At 42.2% G+C, this 21182-nt stretch overlaps 1 protein-coding gene across 2 annotated transcripts in view; it reads left to right on the forward strand.

Annotated features, from left to right (window-relative positions):
- Window positions 1-21182, forward strand: part of ITGA8 (integrin subunit alpha 8) — a 171516-nt gene that overhangs the window by 136612 nt on the left and 13722 nt on the right. For both annotated transcript variants that reach the window (XR_014817944.1, XM_021064834.2), the window contains exons 25-27: window positions 1262-1420; window positions 13804-13932; window positions 16863-16976. Coding sequence is in view for 1 of the 2 variants with exons in the window: in XM_021064834.2 (XP_020920493.2) it covers window positions 1262-1420; window positions 13804-13932; window positions 16863-16976 (402 nt within the window). In the remaining variant the exon portion in view is untranslated. The remainder of the gene's footprint in view (window positions 1-1261; window positions 1421-13803; window positions 13933-16862; window positions 16977-21182) is intronic.

Consider the following 21182-nt stretch of genomic DNA (forward strand, 5'->3'; position numbering starts at 1 on the left):
GGTGAAATTTTAAAGTCTGAAAACATTCAAACTCGATCATTCTCAGGGCAGCCTTACTTCTCATCTGAGCAGAAATAGATCGTAAGAATTTAGAGTAATAATCAGGAGTGCCAAAAGCAATCACTGAATGTTTCTTACAGGCTAATATCCATGCCTCAATATATAGTGTTATCAATGGATGCCATGTTGTTTTAATGTGAGTTAACTGAGCCACCTAATAAGCAAAACCAATTACAAATTGTTTTATGGATCATTATAATTGTTGAAACTGAGGGGAGGGCAAGACGAAAGGTCCCAGCTAACTATTTTTTTCTTTTTTTAGGGCTGCACTTGCAGCACATGGAAGTTCCTGGGCTAGGAGTCAAATTAGAGCTGCAGCTACTGGCCTATGCCAGAACCACAGCAACACCAGATCCAAGCCGCATCTGTGACCTATACTGCAGCTCATGGCAACACCAGATCCTTAATCCTCCCTGAGCAAGGCCAGGGATCAAACCCAAGTCCTCGTGGATACTAGTCAGGTTCTTAACCCACTGAGCCACAATGGGAACTCCTGTCTCAGCTAACTTTGAAGTGAATTTTCAAAACCACAGTAAATTTTAACACTTAGTATTTTTTCCAAGTTGGTTTGTGTCCTGTGACTACGGGATTCTTGTGTTGAAAATGTTCATGTCTTTATGAACAACAAAGAAAGGCAACATGGCCTTTCCTTCCTTGAGATTCACTGATTAAAACAGAAGGCACTTAGCTTTGCAAGGCACACTTGAAGTGAACTGTGAGCCCTGGACCATCTTTGGTATTTGATGGATAGACATTTTTTTCCAGAGGGTGAGAGAGAGTGCATCGCATATGGTTGCAATTGACAAGTCAATCGTTAGGAAAGAAACGGATCTCAATGTAAAGAAAAAATAACCAGGTTTAGAAAGTATATAATTAAGACAGCATTTCCAGCCCCGGGATTTGATTAATCTAAATGCAAGGTAAAGGGCACAATTATCAGACGTGGTTAATGTGGTCTTTGCAAAGGAACTCTGCCCATAGAGCTTCACAGATATGAATTGTCTTTAAGCATCAGCCCATCTGGCTTTCAGAGCTCCTTCTTGCTTATAGAGATTCTGTTTTCCTGTTTTCACCATCAGAGTCAGGGTGACTTTTAAAACCAAAGCTGCATGCTTCTTTAGAATGGGTCCAGTGTAGATGGAGTTTGAGTTCATCTTGCCGCCTCCTGCTGACCATTCCCCGATATGTTCTGGGCTTGTAGCTGCACAATATTGGACCGAGTACGATCAGTGACACCCTTCTGGAGGTGGGCTGGCCATTCTCTGCCCGGGATGAATTTCTCCTCTACATCTTTCATATTCAAACTCTGGGACCTCTGCACTGTCAAACAAATCCTGATATCAACCCACAGGATATAAAGGTAAGAAGCCTGGTCTAACCAGCAGCTTTGCTTATTTTCCAGGGTAAGGAGAAAATACAAACAGTGGCTTCTTAAAAAAAAGTAATAATAATTATGTTACTTAAAAGATAATTGATCAGATCTTTTCTTTTAGTTTGATAGTTACAACATCAGACCTAATTTAAAATATCACGCCTGGGAGTTGGAGTTGTGGCTCAGTGGAAACAAATCTGATTAGAATGCATGAGGACGCAGGTTTGAACCCTGGCCTCACTCAGTGGGGTAAGGATCCAGTGTTGCCGTGGTTTAGGCCAGTGGCTACAGCTCCAGTTCAACCCATAGTGTGGGAACCTCCATATGCCATGGGTACAGCTCTAAAACAAACAAACAAAAAAGACAAAATATCACTTCTGGAAAACTTAAATTCCTCCTAGTTTTTTTGTTGTTGTTGTTGCTGTTATCTATTATTATTATAATTTTAGGGCTGCACCAGCAGAATATGGAAGTTCCCAGGATAGGGGTCAAATTGGAGCTGCAGCTGAGGCCTACTCAACAGCCACAGCAAGGCCAGATCTAGCCGTATCTGTGACCTATGCCACAGCTCACAGCAATGCAGATCCTTAACCCACTGAGGGAGGCAAGGATCAAAACTACATCCTTATGGATAATAGTTGAGTTCTTAACCTACTGAGCCACAATGGCAACTCCCAGATTTCCTGTAGTTGTATTGCTTATGGGAGCCTGTCATTCGCTTGGCCTCGTTCAGTATTACCTTTGTATACTGTTTGACTAACAGCACAACCAGAGCAACAGTCGTTAATAGTAGACCTCATGCCATGTTTTGGAGAATCTGTACAAACTGCCATTTATAAAGTCCTTGTTGGTATACAGCCAAAAGACATAAGGATCTTTGCCAAAACAGGCTTTTCCAGATGTAGCCAATAGCAAGTGGTAAAATGCAGTAACTTGCCAAAGGCCATCTCAATGCCCTGAGAACCCTCAGCCTGGAATTTTTAGGACCCCAGTTTATAGAGAACCCTAGAGCAGAGCTTCTCAAATTCTATTTAAATCGCCTGGAGGTCTGCTGTGATGCGGAGTCTGGGGTGGGGTCTGAGATTCTACTTCTCTGGGGATCCCCACTTGATCACTATGCTGCTGGTTTGAGAGTCACACTGGTACTAACCAGGAGCTCAAGTGTCCAGCTTTGGATTCCTTCTGGGAAGGGAAGAAATTCATGAGTGGAAGCCCTTGAAAATGTCACATTTGAATGGAAAAAAAAAATCATCCCTGTTAATGAGATGTTGTCCTCAGAAGTGAACTTCCTTTAAGAGTACACTCTCTCCAGAACCAGAAGAGACACTGTGTTTCAATTATAAATGGTGCAGAGAGCAGGCATCAGGAAACACTAACTCAACCATCTGGGATGCAGGGCGATCCCTATTCTCAGCCAGTGCCACTGGGGCACTGACAGTATGAAAGGGTTTCTTCTTCAACCCGATATGCCTTCTATTCAAAGAGAGGAGGATTAAAAAGGGGTCCAGTATTCACAGATTTATGGGGCGACAAGTCTCCATCTTTGTGGGGAAATAATAAATAAGGCCATTTGTGTTCCACCAAATTATTTAAAATACTTCCTCCCTGGCTTTCCTTCCCCCACCCCATTTCCTCTCTCTTTGCTCTTCAGTGAGATAGTTTTCATGTTGTCAAGGACAGTAGCTTACTATAAAATAGTATCTTCAAATGTTAATATGTAACATCTAAGTATTTAAAATGTTCAGATCTCCTGTTCTGCAGTTAGCTTAGATCTCTTTCAGTCCTGAGATTCCTAAAGCACAGGATTATGCAGAAAGTTTCTCTCTTTGAAGGTAATGCTTAGTTTGCATCTGACACTATTGATACATGTTTGTATATAGTATGTCACTTGGTTAATGTGCACTATGTTAGCTGTGACTTATATTTTTCTTTGTCACGATTTAACAGTCATTTACCCTGGCTGGAAGAGCACGAAAGGGTCACTAGCCTTAAACACCGACAGATTGTGCAAACAGGGTGGGGGTGTGTACCAGCCAGCCACATTCCTCACTACTCAGTTATTCCTACAGAAGTGGATTAAAAAATCTTTCTAAGGCTCGTAATTTTTTAAATGCAATTTAGTTATGCTCATTTTATAAACCTCAATGTGTAGAACCTGAATATAAGCTTTGATTACCATAGGAAGTCAGAGCATGCTAAAATAATTATAACCATTCGCGAATGCTTGAAATTCTGAATTCATGGAAAACTTGAAATGTGATTACTTCAGAGTCTTGAAGTACTTGTACCTATATTTAACATAATTCTTTTAAGTATGATCCAAAGTGTCTAAATGGGCTCTGATTGACAATCAATATATATATTTTATATCAGCAGCTATAAACAATTGAGAGTACTTGAAAATTATCTTCCTCGGAAGATATTAAGTAACTTATCAGTGAAGTCACTATTTATTTGGCAATTTTTTTCTTTCTTTCTAATGCAAAGTTCAACAGTCTATTCTATGTCTTAGATATGAATTGGAAATTAGCAAAGAAGAAATCATTTTATTTTGTTATTGTCAAAAGAACAGACTGGGTACATTTTTAAATCTAATATCAATTGCAGATTCTTGCATCAAAGCTAACTCCCAGGGTTTTTTCTAATTGGAGTATAGTTTTATTTTTAACTCTCTATTTTTTTAACTTGGTTCTTTAACTGAGAAGCAGAGAGAGGGTAACTCTGGTATAAAGAAAAGGGAGGCAGAAATATATTCTTAGAGAAAAATTAAATCATAGTATTAAATCTTACCATTTTGGGGGGTGGAGCGCTAAGATAAAATCCCTTACTCTGATTCTACAGTTGATAGGTAGTAACTGCTTCTTGAAACCTCTGCGTCTGTGAGCAGTTCATTTTCTATAAGGCTTTTCTGAAGATGCTCCAGCTCATTGGGACCAGGAGACCACAATGTCTCCACCGTGAACCTGTCAGAGGAGGAAACACCAGCTCAGCTTTCTGAAGTTTCCTCTGCAGGAGTTCCAAAGTTCCCACCCTGTTTTCCTCTTCAACCATTCAGTTGAATTCCTTTCAGCAAAATCTCTTTCTCTTGTGTTCACATCCAATTTTTTAATCAACTTCTCCCTCCTGCATATATTCTCATTTTTGCCCACTCACCACTGAAAATAGCTTTCTCCTTCACTGACTCCAACTCTCACAGGTTCTGAGGAACTTGGCTTGTGAATTCGAAACCATCAGATTTCCTTAGAAACATTTTCTAGGCCACCTGCTTTAAGGAACCAGTGCCACCAACTCTAAAACCTCTGAAAGTCCCCAGATAGCCATTGCCACCTCCCCATAAGACTTCCCTCTAATGAAATCTATGAGCGTTTACTAAAATATGACACGAATCAACAAACATATTGATGAAACAAGAACAGACTCACAGACATAGAGAATAGACTTGTGGTTGCCAAGGGGGAGGGGGTGGCGGAGGGAAGGACTGGGAGTTTACGATTAGCTGAGGCAAACTATTATATATACGATGGATAAGTGATGAGGTCCTACCATATAGCAGAGGGACCTGTATTCAATATCCTGTGATTAACCATACTGGAAAAGAATATGAAAAAGAATGTATAGGTGTATAACTGCATCACTTTGCTGTATAGCTGGAATTAACAGAACACTGTAAATCAACTATACTGCAATGAAATTGTTAAAAATCAGCATTCAAAATAATGTACTTAACAAAATAATTTTTTCTATTTTTAAAAATTATGCATGTAGCAACTATCCCGGCTTTATTCTTTTTTTCACTTTTTTTTATTATAGTTGATTTACAGTGTTGTATCAATTTCAGCTGTGCAGAAAATGACCCAGTCCTGCATATATATATACATTCTTTTTCTCATACTAGTTTCCATCTTGTTCTATCCCAAGAGACTGGACATAGTTCCCTGTGTCGGCTTTTTTATTGCAAATACTTCATCTTATGCATCAAAGCTATATTGGGGATAAAGTAGGTTTTCTTGTGGGCTGGCCTGAGAATGGAACCACCATTTAAATCATCATTTCTAAAGAAAAATGTATCCTGAGTGCCAAACATCTAGCCAGAAATCTTCTGAAATACAATCCACCCATAAATTGAATACGCGTTCCAAGTTCGAAGCTCCTCACAAAAGCCTCCAAGTCCGAATAAGCTTGACGGAATTCTGTTCTAACAGGAAGTAGTATTGTTTAGTTATCCCACCCAGCACCCTCACGCCCATGAGGTTTGAAGAGCAGACACTGGCTGCATTCAGAAGCTACTAGCATGTTCCTTCTACAATCTATGGCTTTTTTAGGACACAGAGGGTCACAGAGCTCCCCCATCCCTGTCCCCGGCCCCCGCACACCATCCACCTCATTTGTTGCCCAAATACAGAGCATCTGCAAGTAGATTAGGCTCGGGGGACGTGGAGAACACATTCAGAAGTCAATGAGGTCTGGGAGTTCTCATTCCAACTCAGTGGTAACTAGCCCAACTAGTATCCATGAGGATGCAGGTTCAATCCCTGGCCTCGCTCAGTGAATTCAAGATCCAGCATTGCCATGAGCTGTGGTGTAGGTCACAGATGGGGCTCAGACCCTGCTTTGCTGTGGCTCTGGGGTAGGCCAGCAGCTGTAGCTCCAATTCAGCCCCTAGCATGGAAACTTCCATATGCCCCAGATGCAGCCCTAAAAAGACAAAAAAAAAAAAAAAAAAAAAAAAAAAAAAAAAAAAAAAAAAAAGGAAGTCAGTGGGGTCCTTACTTGGAAGTATTTGCTTTCTATTAGGCTTCGTGGGGTTTCACTTAGCCTGCTCTGAGGCACTGGTCAAACATCCAGGGGAGGAGGTAGAGAGATGTCTGGGGAGATGACGGGCTTCAGGAAAAGCTGGGTGAGGTGCACAGCTCCTCGTGGTACCGAGCTCAAGCAAGCATGACATGTGGCACTGGGGAGTGCCACTGTCCCTCCTGCTTTCACTTATGCCACCCAGTGAAAAGTTGCTGCCCTTGGTTTTCTGTTCCTCCCCTGATGGTTTCCCTGCATTTCTCTGCCTTCTATAAACCAGAGGTGGAAGCAGGTGGCCCTGAAGGCTCTGCCTCCCCACTTCACGGTCCAGGGCCAGGACAGAGGATCTGAATGGGGCCATTTCCCCACATTCTACCATCTAAAACATTTTGAAACATTCAACTGTCTGCAGCTTTCAGACCACATCCATTACATCTAATTCATTCCAGATCCTGCTTGGAAGAATATTTTAGAGTTGAGTAAAGTAATTTCTCAACTACTCTCAAGGCAGTAAAATAATGATTTCAAACTGCCAATTTTCTTATTTTGGTGGACTCTATCCTGGGGTTTGGGTGCATCTTTCCAACAAGCTTCGATCTCCAGATAAGATGAAGCTGGAAAAAGTAAACAATTAAGGAACCAAAGTGGCATAACGAGTAAAAGAGTTTCTTTCTTTCTTTCTTTCTTTTCTTCCTTCCTTCCTTCCTTCTTTTTTTAAATGGGCAAGGGTTCGTCAGGAACAGCCAAGTGTGAGATGCTGGGAGAAAGGTCTGTGGGTTGTAGGACTGGACCCAAAAGAGGAAGACAGACAAGGAACTCAAGTCATCCTGCGCTGAGATTACAACACAGTGTTCTAGGGCTGGGTTCAGGAAAGGAGAGCCCTGAGGTTAAAAAAAATAAATGAACCAAAAAAAACGATCTGACAGGGACAGAGTAGGACCATTAGCAAGAGAGGAAGCCAAGGTATGAAGAACCATCTCTAGAACCATGGAAAGCAGGAGGTCACAACTGAGACCCATTCTCTTGAACCAGACCATCGGCTCAAGAAGTCAGATTACAACCAGACAGTGCAGACATGGGGAGCGGAAACACAGAAACCATTCATCAGGGATTAGAACAACCTGCGATTTTTTTTTTTTTTTTTAACCTCAGCGGGCTGCAGACAGTGGCTTGGCAAATTTGCAAGGTTTTGTCTTATCCTTAAGAGAGTTTTTTTCCTTCTTAACGGCCTCCATGTGTGTACCGCTTCTTGTTAATTAAGAATGCAGGGCACTTGCGAATTCCTAGATCAGCGGTTCCCAACTGGAACTGAAGCTGTCTCTCTCTCCCTCTCATGCTCCCTCTGATAGAAGGATTTCATTCACCTGTTCCTTATAACACTTCCGTTACTTATGACTAATTTTCAGCCACCAGAGACAATACACTTTCCCGGGTCAAGGTCTCTTTGCCTTATCTTCTCTTTAAGATGGTCTTCAAGTTCTCGTGTCCATTTCTAAATGTAAACACACGTCCTCATGTAGATTTCAAACCATAAACACACATGTCCAACCATGAAGAAACACTTCGAAATCACCAGCGGAGTGAATCGATTGTTTTAGTTATGTTTTGCATGAACTTCTCGGGAGATTAATGAGCAATTGATGATTTTTTTTCTCTCCCAACAAATCCTTAACATTTATGCCTTAAAAAAAAAAATGACTTGGTAGGCTGACCTTCCTGGATTTGTCTCTGCTACGATTTAATTACAGACAAGAAGTCACATGAGACAAGTCCAGCGTCCCTTGTGTACTAGGGAAACCTGAAATCCAAGGGCAAATGACAAAGTTTGAAAAGACAACAGGCATGTGTTTGGATTCACAGAACCCTTAATCTAATGTCAGCCACCTCCTTTCTCCCAAAGCTGCATTTCCAACTGTATTGCACATTCCAGCCTCACAAGTATCCCTTTAATCCATCAATTTAAACCTATAGCAGAGTGAAGAGTGCGGTGAAGATTTAAGAAAATAGAAAACTCCTGTTGGGGTCAGAATCTGAGTAGCAGCTGGGGAAAGAGCCATATTTACTCACAATTGTTTCCTTACAGCAGAGAGAAGCAATTTTCATATTTGTTCTATAGCAGCCATGTTAATATTTACCACTAGCTTCCCATAGCACTTAGCAAATTATACCCTGAACTGCAAGTCTGCCTAACACGGGAGCTAAGAGACCAGCCTGCCTCACCTCTAAGGCTTTCAGATTAAGGAAAACCAGCACCTGTGGGTTCATGATCCATTGTGAAACAGGCTCCAAAAGTTCATCTGGAAAATAGCCTTTAACTGTTGTTTACATTTCTTGGATAACTTCCGCCTTGTTTGGGGCGGGAGGGTTGTATTTTTGTTTTTGTCATGTTTTGTCTTTTGAAATCATTTCTGGAATGCCATCTGAGAACGCTGGTGTGCAAGCCACTTGAGGACTTTCTGATGACGGTGTTTGAGTGGCATTCCTCTGTTTGCAAAACAGTGTCACTTGAAGAAAGAAACACACTTTATCCACCAAACCCTGCTGTGTGGTACTTTCATCCTCTAGCTCAGAGCAAGTCTTATGTTTTATGGAGAGGCCACTTAGGGATATTTGTGAGTGACAGTGCACCAGGGGCCACCGAAGTAGGATGTGTTATAACTTTATCTGGACGCACATTGCATCTGATAGAACCACAGAGCAGGTTGAAGAGTTTTCTTCTCTCTTCCATTATTTTGCTACAGCTATTATTATTTTACCTTGGAAATAAATATTCTGTAGTTCTTTTAAGCCCCTTTGCTCTATAGCTTGGTTGACCCATCTCCTAGTCACCTACAGAAAGAAGAAATGGCACATGACAAATCTCCAAAGCAAAAGCTATACACGCAGACACACACACAGAGTATATGAGGAAAATGTAAGAGAATCTTGAAGATCTCCACAATTCTAAATTTCCTAAGCTCAAGTTTTAATCTTAGGCTCTTAAGACTTTTCCTTCAGATTCCCCCTCACTGAGTATCCTTGATGGCTCACCTGCCCTTATCTGGGGACACTGCACAGTCCATGAGGCTAACTGTCACCTTGCTCCAAGCACCTCATCATCCTGCTGCTCTGAACATCACCTCTAGCGAACTTACCTCTGAAATATGCTGTTCAGCCTCCAAGACTCTAAATCAAGTCTCCTATGTTTATATTTTCCTCCCTTCCTCCTCTCCACCTTGTCTTCCTTGATATGAAAACTTCCTCTGAGTCAGTTAATCCACCCCACTCTCAAGACTGCCAGACTGCCATTGGCCAGGCTCTCAGTCTCCCAAGCCTGGAGTCCATGATGAGTTGCTCAAAATATTCTTTCACAAGCTCTCTTCTTTCCCTGTATCCTTTGAAAGTCCCTGACCTGATGATCCCTCACCATCCCAGATTTTGGCTTCCCTACCCCTTATCATGAGGGCATCTTATGGTGGACGGAGGGACTGCTCACTGGGCAGCAGTGTCTGCAGGGTCCCCTCTGCCAGCCAATGGTCTCTTCCTCCCTTGGTCCTCATCGACTTCCCCAAACCTTCACAATGCGCCCTGAACCTCCTATCCAGTCTCTCGAGCATCACTACAACGAGGACAGAGAGCCTGGCCAATGGCAGTCTGGCAGTCTTGAGAGTGGGGTGAGTTAACTGACTCAGAGGAAGTTTTCATATCAAGGAAGACAAGGTCGAGAGGAGGAAGGGAGGAAAATATAAACATAGGACACTTGATTTAGAGTCTTGGAGGCTGAACTGCATATTTCAGAGGCAAGTTCACTGGAGGTGATGTTCAGAGCAGCAGGTGACCTTCAAGCAAGACATTCTTCACTGATCCATTTCCCATCCCAAGTCCCTCTCCACCGGCACCTGACCCCCTACACCTTCCAGTTCTCTCTCCCTCATCCTCAGCTCCTCTCCAACACTTTCAGGGCAAAGTGCTTCTCCTGGTTCCAGATTTCACTTTGCTGCATCAAGTTATCTCCCTGTGTCCTGTATCTTCAGCCTCTTCCTACTTACTAGTTCCTTCCTTGGATCTTACTCAAATTTCCTCCTCCTTCAATAGGCAATAAGCAAATAACGTGCCTCTGTGTCCTCTTCCAAGAATGGGTTTCTTTTCCTTTCATTTTTAGACAGGCTGTATGTGCTGTATCTACTTCCTTATCTCCTTTTTTCATAATCTTTTGGTTTTCATATAAAAATACTATTTGTCCATCATAAGAATATATCAGGCAAGATGTACAAACATAAAGAAGATATTTAATTTCTAGTAATATCATCACCCATTTACTATTACAGTTTCTATGTACTTATGCAGTAATTAATTTTTTTACTTCACCCATAAAAATTTCATTAAGGACACTCTTTAGAAATCCATCATACCATTATCATACCTAAAAAGGAATTAGCAAAGCTTCCTTAATATCATCAAAACTCCACCACTGTTAACAACTAGATGGCTATTCTAAATGGTCCTATTCCTGATGTATAATGTAAGTAAACATTCATTTAAAAAATCTTATTAAGTCACGTTTAACCTACCTTTCCCTCTTACTAATATCTTGTATCTTTCTGAATCACTATTTAGCTCCACATCATCATTTTAAAAAACTGTCCAGGAGCCTGTTATATAAATGTCATAATTTATTTAACCTGTATCCTCTATGTGCCCATAAAGTTTTTGTTATTATCTTTTGTCTCCATTATTAATAGCTGCTAAGAATATGTGCACTCATTTTGTTTTGATGCTTTCTTATTTGGCAAATGAAGCTTCACCTTCTTGTTTAGCCATTTAAAAATGTGTTAAGCTGAGAATAAGACTGAGATATAATTTCATATTTTTCAAATAATTATCCATTTCTCTAAACATATTCATTCTTTGGCTGCTGTGGTCTGGTTTCCACCTACCCCCTGCTCAGAAAAGAGCACCCATAACGTTTTTCTTTCTTAATTGAGATATAATTGACATGTAACATTTTACTGGATTCAGGTACACAACATAATCATTCAATATTTGAATATATTGCAAACTGATCACAATGTCTTGTTAACACCCAGCACCTTACAGAGTTACAAATTTTTTTCTTCTTGAGATGAGAACTTTGAAGAGCTACTCTCTTAGCAACTTTCAAATACACAATATGGGACTGTTAAATATAGACACCATGCTGTACATATCCCCAGGACTTTTTTTTTTCTTAATGACCATACCCACGGCGTATGGAAGTTCCCAGGCCAGGGACTGAATCTGAGCCACAGCTGGACCTACGCCATATCCTTTAACCCACTGTACCTTCCCTGGGATTGAACCCATACCTCTGCAATCAAATTCCTAACCCACTGCCCCACAGCAAGAACTCCCCTGGGACTTTTAAAACTGAAACTTGCACCTTTCAATCTCCTCCACCCATCTCGCCTGCCACCTACCCCTGCCTTTTGCAACCTTTTGAGATTCCATGTGAAAAATCATAAGGTTTTTCTCTTATTTCACTAAGCATAATGCCCTCAAGGTCCACCCATGTTGTCACAAGTGGCAAGATTTCCTTCTTTTTTTTATGGCTGAATAGCATTGCGTTGGACATCACTGTACATAACACAATTTCTTTGTCTATTCATCCTCTGGTGGACACTTTGCTTGCTCACAGGTTTGGCTGTTGTAAATAATGCTTCTTGGGCATGCGGGCGGCTTTTCCAATGTGTGCTTTTGTTTTCTTTGGGTAACTATCCAGAAGTGGAGTTGCTGGATCATACATACATCCGTAATTTAACTGACGAACTCAATGAATTATTTTACTCAACCTTTATTTCCCCACAGGATTTCATGTTCTTAGTCACTTATTTTTTATGGTTCTTTTCTCCTACAAATGTATACTGTAAGTAAACATCCATTAAAAAAAATCTGATTAAATGGTCTTTTGGTCAAGCAAGCCCAGGCTGAAAGGGTTGGGAGTGGGGATTCGACCCCACCTCTCAACGGGAAGAGTAGCAAACAATCTGTCACCTACTTGTCACTTATTTCTGCAACTCTCTTCTCCTTCGGCTTCTCTGGGTTGTCTCCTCCATCTGATTTTCCGATGCTGACTTTTCCCCACTGGGTCTTCTTCCACTCTGGCTTTTTGGATGTTCACTGGGGTGTTATACACGACCCTATGCTTCTCCTTTGACCTTTTCTCCTGGAGCAATTCAGACCAACCAGCAGGCAATGGCTGTACGGCTGGAGAGCTGCCGATGGGGAACAGAGCCATCACCTGGAGCCTTGCACAGACCTCAGAGAATCAGTCTGGTGCATGGCAGGAGCAGGGCATGGTCCTGCTCCCTGGAGTGCAGGATGCCAGGGGTTCTGGGTGAAAAAGGAGGCTGGGGCTTCTGGCAACAGGCAGCACAGAGGGCTGTGCATGTCATACGAGGAAGCCCGGATTCTTTCCTTCTGTTTAACCCATAGAGTTTTCTAGGTTTTTAGGACGTGCCAAGGACTAGCATTTCATCGACCATGTGGGACTGTCTTTTTTCATTCCGAGTAGATAGGCAAACTAGGACTGCTCCTGTGATTATGGAAAGGTTGTGTAAAAGAAGATGTGCTGGTGGGACTGGTGGAGAGCAAAACACTAGGGTTTTATATTCAGGTGGTCTAAGTTAAAGAATTTGAATGGGATAAGATGTACAATTTATTGGAACTCTCAAAATATTTATTTAGTGATCAGATATGCCCAGTCCAGAGCCTGGGATAACATCGTAAGTTCTAGAATATTTGCAAAACAAACTCAGAGCTCCAAAACAAGCTCCATTTTGGCACAGTGTTCACATGGCATGCTGCAAAAGAGTCACTTTCATTACAACATAGTTCTCTCCTGGGGGAGCATTTTTTTTTTTTTTTGTCTTCTTAGGGCTGCACCCATGGCATATGGGGGCTCCCAGGCTAAAGGTAGAATTGGAGCTGCAGCTGGCAGCCCACACCATAGTCACAGCAACAATGAACCTGAGCCACTCTGTGACCTTCACCTACTGAGCAAGGCCAGGGATCAAACCTACATCCTCATGGAAACCAGTCAGGTTCTTAACAATAGGAACTCACTGAGGGAGCACTTCTTATGGCCTCAGACACCTGAGGCTCCAACATGCCTAAGTCCACATCCGGCTATTTCCCCACCATCAGCACCTTGCTTTTCTGCCACCTCAGGATCCACTTCCCTACATAGAATATTCCTCGGTTCCCTGATACACAATGAGAGGGATGAAACTGGAAAAACGATGCCTCACAATTAGAAAGTCACTTCCACATTCTCTGCCTTTACGGGGAAATCACGCCTGCTTAAAATCTTATCCTGACATGATAAATGTTCCAGGAGTGCGTACCCTGTGTTCAGGATCCCCTGTCACTGGAGAACCGGAAGGCTTGTTTCTTACCTGTATGGTCCATCCTTGCTGTTGGAGATGCTGCTGGTCAATGAGAACTTGTCTGGATTTGCCAGTGAATCATAGTCAAGAAAAAAACTTCACCTAGCGTTCAAGGCTAATGAAAAGGTAACGAGTGTTAATGTACCTGGGGTGATGTCTCCGGTTCCCTGTTTTCAGCCCGCTGCCCCCCTGGAGGACACCCCTGAACTGAGCGCCTTTTTGCGAAACTCCACCATTCCTCATCGGGTCAGGAGGAGAAACGTGCCGGTGCTGGAGCCCCACAGACAGAGCGCCGCAAAGATCCTGGTGAGTCACCTCTGTGCTCGGAGATCTGCAAGGAAAGTAGGACTGGACAGAATTCCCAAAGGCAGGTGTTTGGGGGGGGTTGTTGTCGTTGTTGCTGCACCTGCAGCATATGGATGTTTCCAGGCTAGGAGTTGAATTGGAGCTGCAGCTGCCAGCCTATACCACAGCCACAGCAACTCCAGATCTGAGCCACATCTGCAACCTACATTGCAGTTTCAGCAATGCTGGATCCTTTAACCCACCGTCCAGGACTGGCCCTTGAACCTGTGTCCCACCACTGCAGAGAGGCCTCTAATCCTGTTGAACCAGAGTGGGAACTCCATGAGTCAGCATTTTCAATCAGTTTTCCCATTCATTCCAATGTGAGTGTTAATGCCATTGGCTGTCCACCTAAAAAGGGTTAAAATGGTGTGTGTGTTTACGTGTGTGTGTGTGTGTGTGTGTGTGTGTGTGTGTGTTAATGTATATCTTTGAAAAAAAAAAAACAAAAAACAAAAGGCAGGCCTAGTAGGTAATGAGGACCCTACCCCAGGATTTTTTTTTTTTTTTTTTTTTTTTTGGCTTTTTAGGGCCGCACTCATAGCACATGGAGATTCCCAAGCTAGGGGCTGAATCAGAGCTACAGCTGCCAGCCTACCCCACAGCAATGCAGGATCCGAGCTGCATCTGCAACTGACACAACTCACAGCAATGTCTTAACCCACTGAGCAAGGCCAGGGATCAAACCTGCATCCTCATGGATCCTAGTCAGGTTCATTAACTGATGAGCCACAAAGGGAACTCCTACCACAGGAATCTTTGATCACTGCAACAAACGATAATAAAACCTAGATAATCTCCCAGCATTTCCCAAGTTGGGACATACAGGGATGAGTGGAGCAAAAAGCAACCAAATGTAGAAAAAGGGCATCAGAAAACAGAATTTTTCAAGGCAGCCTGACAGATTGAACAGATATATTTGCCTCATTTTCTTCCTTCCTATTCTTTCTCATTTTAATACAAGACAATTTTTTAACTTCTGAATATGGTAGAAGCTTCCCACTTACAGATGGGAGCAAGGTGATCCTTGATTTCCATGTCTGATTTTTGTTAATTTGGGTTTTATTCCCTTTCGCCCTCATTGGTTCCAAAATTGCAAATTATCCACCTCCCCCATGTGTCCTGGCGTCAAAACAGTTCTGGATTAGAAAGTGATTATGCAAAGTTTATTCTAAAATCAAAAGCTAAAGAAGACCTCCCACGGTTTTTGTTTAGTTAAAAACAATTTACTGAATCCCATTTCTGATTAGGAATTTGGAAGTGCAAACTGCCAACATCCAGGGATGGGTCCTAACTTCCAATTTGCATGGGGCAAGTGGGAGTATGTTCACCCTGAGCTTGGCTGTCTCCTCTGCCTAAAAACATCCTTGCCTTAGTCACCTTGGGTCCTGGCTGCTTTTGGAGTTACCATACACATCTCTCTAAGTTCTCTTTCGCCTCAGCTCAAGGCACAAAACCTCAAGCCCTGGGGTTCCTGCTGTGGTGCAGTAGGATCAGCGGTGTCTCTGCAGAGCCACAGCGCAGGTTCGATTCCCTGGCTCGGCCAGTGGGTTAAAGGATCCAGTGTTGCCACTGCAGCGTGTGTCACAACTGGGGTTCAAATCTGATCCCCGGTCAGGAACTTTCATATGCTGTGGAGCAGCCAAAAAAGAAAAGAACCAAAAATAAGTAAATAAAAGCTCAAGCCCCTCCAGTGTCCAACTAGCTGAACAAGAACAGCCCCAGCCCCCCACCTGTATCTGGAAACATCATATAGAAATCTGGCCTTATTGGAATTTATCAGATATGCAATACTGAATACTTTGTTTTTAGAGAATCCTAGGATCTCGAAAAAGGTTTTCATCGTAGTACATTCCTCAGGTGACTCTGTGGTTTATCAGTGTCACTAAAGCGAAATGCCTCGGTCAGCCATTTCCCATCATAGCCAATAAACTGATGTTTACTGTGCATCAGAGCTTGAGATGGAAAAGGGCATAAAGAGAGCCCACAAGGTAAATTCCAATCAGCAAGGGAGCAAAATTTGAGAAGCGTCATCCTGTCCGTGGACACGGAGAAAGTGGACTCTGAGGTGTCATCCGTTTATTTACGTATTATGTTCCAATTGGAAAATACAGTTTCTGAGAGAGAATGAACACTTTCCAGGAACATGAATTTCATATAGTAAAAGTTATGCTTTATAAGTTGGGCAACCTTATAGACCAGTTTAAAAACAGCTTAATGGATGGAACTGGCAGAAGATTCTATTTTATGACCAGGAAGTACCTTAGATGGAAGAATCTTGTGGAACAAATACTTGTCAATAGGTTCCTCTCATTGGGTCTCTGAGATAACACAAACTCATGGACCTTTCTCCCAAGCCTTTTCAGAATTTGTTTAGTCCAGGATCAGGTGTCGTGAATTACTAAAGAAATAGCTATCCAGAGATCTTTTGTGGTGCAGCAGGTTAAGGATCTGGCATTGTCCCTGCAGGGGCTCAGTTCACTGCTGTGGTTCGGGTTTGATCCCTGGCCTGGGAACTTCCACATGGCACAGGTGCAACCAAAACAATAAAAGTTAAAAAAAAAAAAAGAAGTATCTTCCCAACTCTTGAGAAAATGAAATAGAGCAATTCATTTGCTGCCATAGGAAGACTGTTTTCAAGTCCTTAGAACAGAGCTTAAATTTGATGTATTTTTTGTTCCATTTTCACTCTACATAACCACCAATCTTGATGCAACTTTCCTATCAAACTGTTTTTTCTTGATCATTTCAGGGCATTGGTTCTCTATTTAAAGTTTATGGATTACATGGGGACTTTTGAAGAAATGAAATATAAATACACTGACTTGGTGTTGATTCTCCACCTCAATGGAAAGACATTGATTGGCCACCACTGCTGTTGTTTTTTGCAGAACTGCACAAATATCGAGTGCTTACAAATCTCCTGTGTGGTGGGACGACTAGGAGGAGGAGAAAGTGCTGTCCTGAAAGTCAGATCACGGCTATGGGCCAAGACATTCCTCCAGGTAAGAAAGACACTGCAAGTGACTGTAGTTCCCAGTGCTGTACAGCAGGATCTCATTCACTTGTGACAGAGCATGGTGGAGGATAATGTGAGAAAAAGAATGTGTGCATGTGCGTGTGTGTGTGAGAGAGAGACTGGGTCATTTTGCTGTACAGTAGAAAATTGACAGAACACTGTAAACCAGCTATAATGGAAAAAAATAAAAATCGTTGAAAATTGTTTAAAAATTAAAAAAAGACACTGCAGTACTTACTCTTATCAGAAACCCCAAAAAAATGTGGGGCAGCAGGGAGTAGTTTCTGTTGTGGCGCAGCAGAAATGAACCCAACTAGGAACCATGAAGTTGCAGGTTAGATCCTTGGCCTTGCTCAGTGGGTTAAGGAGCCAGCATTGCCATGAGCTGTGGTGTAGGTCGCAGACGCAGCTCAGATCTGGCATGGCTGTGGTGTAGACCAGCGGCTACAACTCCAATTTGACCACTAGCCTGGGAACCTTCATATGCCACAAGTGCGACCCTAAAAAGCAAAAAGAAAAAAGAAGAAGAAGAAAAAGGAATTCCAGCGAAGCTTTATTAAAAAGACTTTTAAAATGTTTTGATTTTTTAAATTTTTAAACATTTTAATTTTCTATTTTTTCCACTAAAATTTTATATTTGATTTTTAATCTTTGTCAATGTCTTAAAAATTTTTATTTTTAAAAAATATTTTGTATTTATTTTATTAAAGTATAGCTGTGTCATGCCAATTTTTGCTCTACAGTGAAGTGATTCAGTCATGCATATATATATACATTTTTTTCTTATGCATTATGTTCCATCATATTCTGTCCCAGGAGATTGGATATAGTTTCTTGTGCTGTACAGCAGGACCTCATTTCTTTTTTTTTTTTTTTTTTTGTCTTTTTGTCTTTTTGGCCATTTCTTGGGCCACTCCCGTGGCGTATGGAGGTTCCCAGGCTAGGGGTCAAATCAGAGCTGTAGCCACCGGCCTAGGCCAGAGCCACAGCAACACGGGATCCGAGCCGAGTCTGCAACCTGCACCACAGCTCACGGCAACGCTGGATCCTTAACCCACTGAGCAAGGCCAGGGATTGAACCCTCAACCTCATGGTTCCTAGTCGGATTCGTTAACCACTGTGCCATGATGGGAACTCCAGGACCTCATTTCTTATCTATTCTAAATGTAACAGTTTGCATCTACTAACTCAAATGCCTCATCCATCCCAATCCCTCCCCACTAAAGAAATTTCTGAGAAGGAATTGCACCAAGGTTATCTTTCCCGTTATGTGAAAATGATTTTTTTTCAAGCTTTATTGAGCTATTATTGATATATGACCTATGTAAGCTTAAGGTATTAACAACATGACAATCTGTTACTACATGATTACCACAGGTAAGGTTAGTAGTTAATACTCCCCTTAGATAACTCCTTTTGTGTGTGTTGAGAACTTTTAAGATCTAGTCTCTTAACAACTCTGTAGTTTGTATAAACTTTGAAGTTTACTCTACATTGTGGTTGACTGTAAACTATGTTGTATATGGGATCTCCAGGACTTTTTGATCTACTAGTTGCAATTTGTATTCTTATCACAACATTTTTCCATTTCCCCCACCCACAGGCCCCTGGAAACCATCATTAATTACTCACTATTGAGTTTGGCTTTTTTTAGATTCCACATATAAGTGGGATAATATCTTATTTTTCTTTCTCTAGCTTATGTCATTTAGCATAAAGTTCCCAAGGTCTACCCATAGTGTTGCAAAAGGCAAGATTTCTTTTTTTTTATGGCCGAATGATATTCCTCTGTGTGTGTGTGTGTGTGTGTGTGTGTGTGTGTGTGTGATATTTTAGGTGAAGACAATTTAAATATCCCGAGTCCCTAAGACCTTCAGACAATCAATAACTTAGATTTGAACCAATCTGTTTAACTTACCACTGTCTAGTATTTCCTCAGTAAATATTAGCTAATGAAAGGATGGTGAGTACAAGAATATAACTCAAGCCCGAATGCCTGGGGAAAAATAAAATAGCCATCAATTTACAAGGGGAAGAGATACTGTCCTAGGAAGTTCTTCTTGTCTAGGTCCTTCTTGTCCTACCACCTGGGTTTCAGTGAGGACACGTCTCAGTAAAGTATGTTGATGCGTAGATTCCTCGCTGCTTTGGCTGGTCTGGTCTGGCATCGCACCTTTCCATGGATGGTTACATTCATTGTGTGCATTTGAAAGGTTTAAAATATCTTATGCTTGGTAGAGGAATTTTTCCCTTTGGAAAATGCTATGTATATGATACTACATTGTTGTGACCATGTTGTTTGCCGAGGATTTGGGAAGAAAGAAAGCTAAATTAAAATTTCTACCAAGTCTATGCATTCTTGCTTGTCCTTAATTACTAAAAAGTTAATTTGGTTCATTGTGCCACAGAAGGTCCAATGGTAAAATCCTTTTGCATCTGCTAATGTAACTGCAGCATATGGAAGTTTCCAGGCGAGGGGTTGAATTGGAGCTGCAGCTGCCAGGCTGTACTACAGCCTCAGCAACACCAGATCTGAGCCATATCTGCAACCTACACCACAATTTACAGCAACCCTGGATCCTTAACCCACCGCATGAGGCCAAGGATTGAACCTGCATCCTCACGGACACTGTGGGACACTGTGTCATGTCCTTAACCCAGTGAGCCACAATGGGAACTGTACTAAGGCAGGATTCTTCAACCTCAGTACTGTTAATATTTTGGTTCAGATGCTTGTAGGGCTGTCCTACAGGATGTTTAGCAGCATCCCTGGCCCCTGCCCACCAGATGCCGATAGCAACTCCCACCCCAGTAGTGACAACCAAAAATGTCTCCAGGCACTGCCAACAGCCCCTGGGGGTCAAAATCACCTCCCCCACACATTGAACAACTGAGATAAGGAGAAAGGTGATGCACAATTGATTGATTTCTTTTTTGTTAAACCGGTATTTTATTCATTCACTCAACAAACATTTATGAAGTGCCAAGTGCCGACTCTGTCAGGCACTGCTTTGGGTACCACTTGCTCACCATCAATTTGCTCACTGCCATTCTGCTCTTTGGCTGTTACTTCATATTTAAGAGTTGGGGGAGATGAATCTGGGTGAATTCCCAAAAGCGCACAATCTACATGACAAACAACCATCCCTCCTATGACTTCATGTACCACATGCCCTGAAATGAAGGAGAACAACATTTCAAGGAAGCACAGCTAAAATAATGACAAGACAGTCAAGTTGTGGGGAGGAGAGGGGGCATGCACCTACGGCATACAGAAGTTCCCAGGCTAGGGGTCAAATTGGAGCTGTAGATGCTAGTCTATACCACAGCCACAGCAATATCAGATCTGAGCCACATCAGCAACCTACACCACAGCTCATGGCAACACCAGATCCCTAACCCACTAAGCAAGGCCAAGAGTAAAACCTACATCCTCATGGATACTCATCAGGTTCATAACCCACTGAGCCACAACAGGAACGCCCAGACACGACTCTTTTAGATAACATGTCTCACTTCTACGCGTAACATTGTCCCAGCAGAAGACTGACCTTTGGAGTGAAAGAGCCATCTCCACTTCCCAGTTAAACAAGACCCAGTGAGTGTGGAAAACACCAGTAGGGAGCTTTCTAAACCATAAATGTTTAGCACAAGTAGCGTCAGACCACAACAATCAGCTGGGCCAGTCTGAAGTTCTACCAGAGCAGCGTGACACCTCCAAAGATTCCAGAGAGACTGGCACACGTCACTTTGTGTTTACCCACAGCCGTAGCCTAAACTTCTATACCCCCGCCTCAGCTTCTGCTTATACCAGCCTTGGAAGCCGACTGCCATAGGGCAGAGCATTATGGCCAATCTCCCCCCATCTGTAGCTTTCTTGATACTGGAAGTCTTTAATGGTTTGATCGCACAAGCCAGAATGAGGTAAATATTTTCTGCCTTCCTAATCCAGGCAAAGAAGTTTACAGTTCTCAGTTCACAGATTGGCTGCATTATGTTTGGTTTTGCCCATGTCGTGAATGTGTATACTGATCGGAAAAATTAATTTTTTTTTGGTTGCACCCACAGCATGCAGAGGTTTCTCAGGCCAGGGATTGAACCCACCTGAGCCGCTGCAGTGATGTCAGATCCTTAACCTGCTGCGCCACAAGGGAACTTCTCCCCATTATGTTCTTTACTAATAGCACTTGTT

This window comes from Sus scrofa, chromosome 10 (genome assembly GCF_054392235.1).
Source record: "Sus scrofa isolate SSC_HxYL_T2T_F1_AM1 chromosome 10, Sscrofa_HxYL_maternal_Yorkshire_Landrace_v2.0, whole genome shotgun sequence".
Classification (NCBI taxonomy): domain Eukaryota; kingdom Metazoa; phylum Chordata; class Mammalia; order Artiodactyla; family Suidae; genus Sus; species Sus scrofa.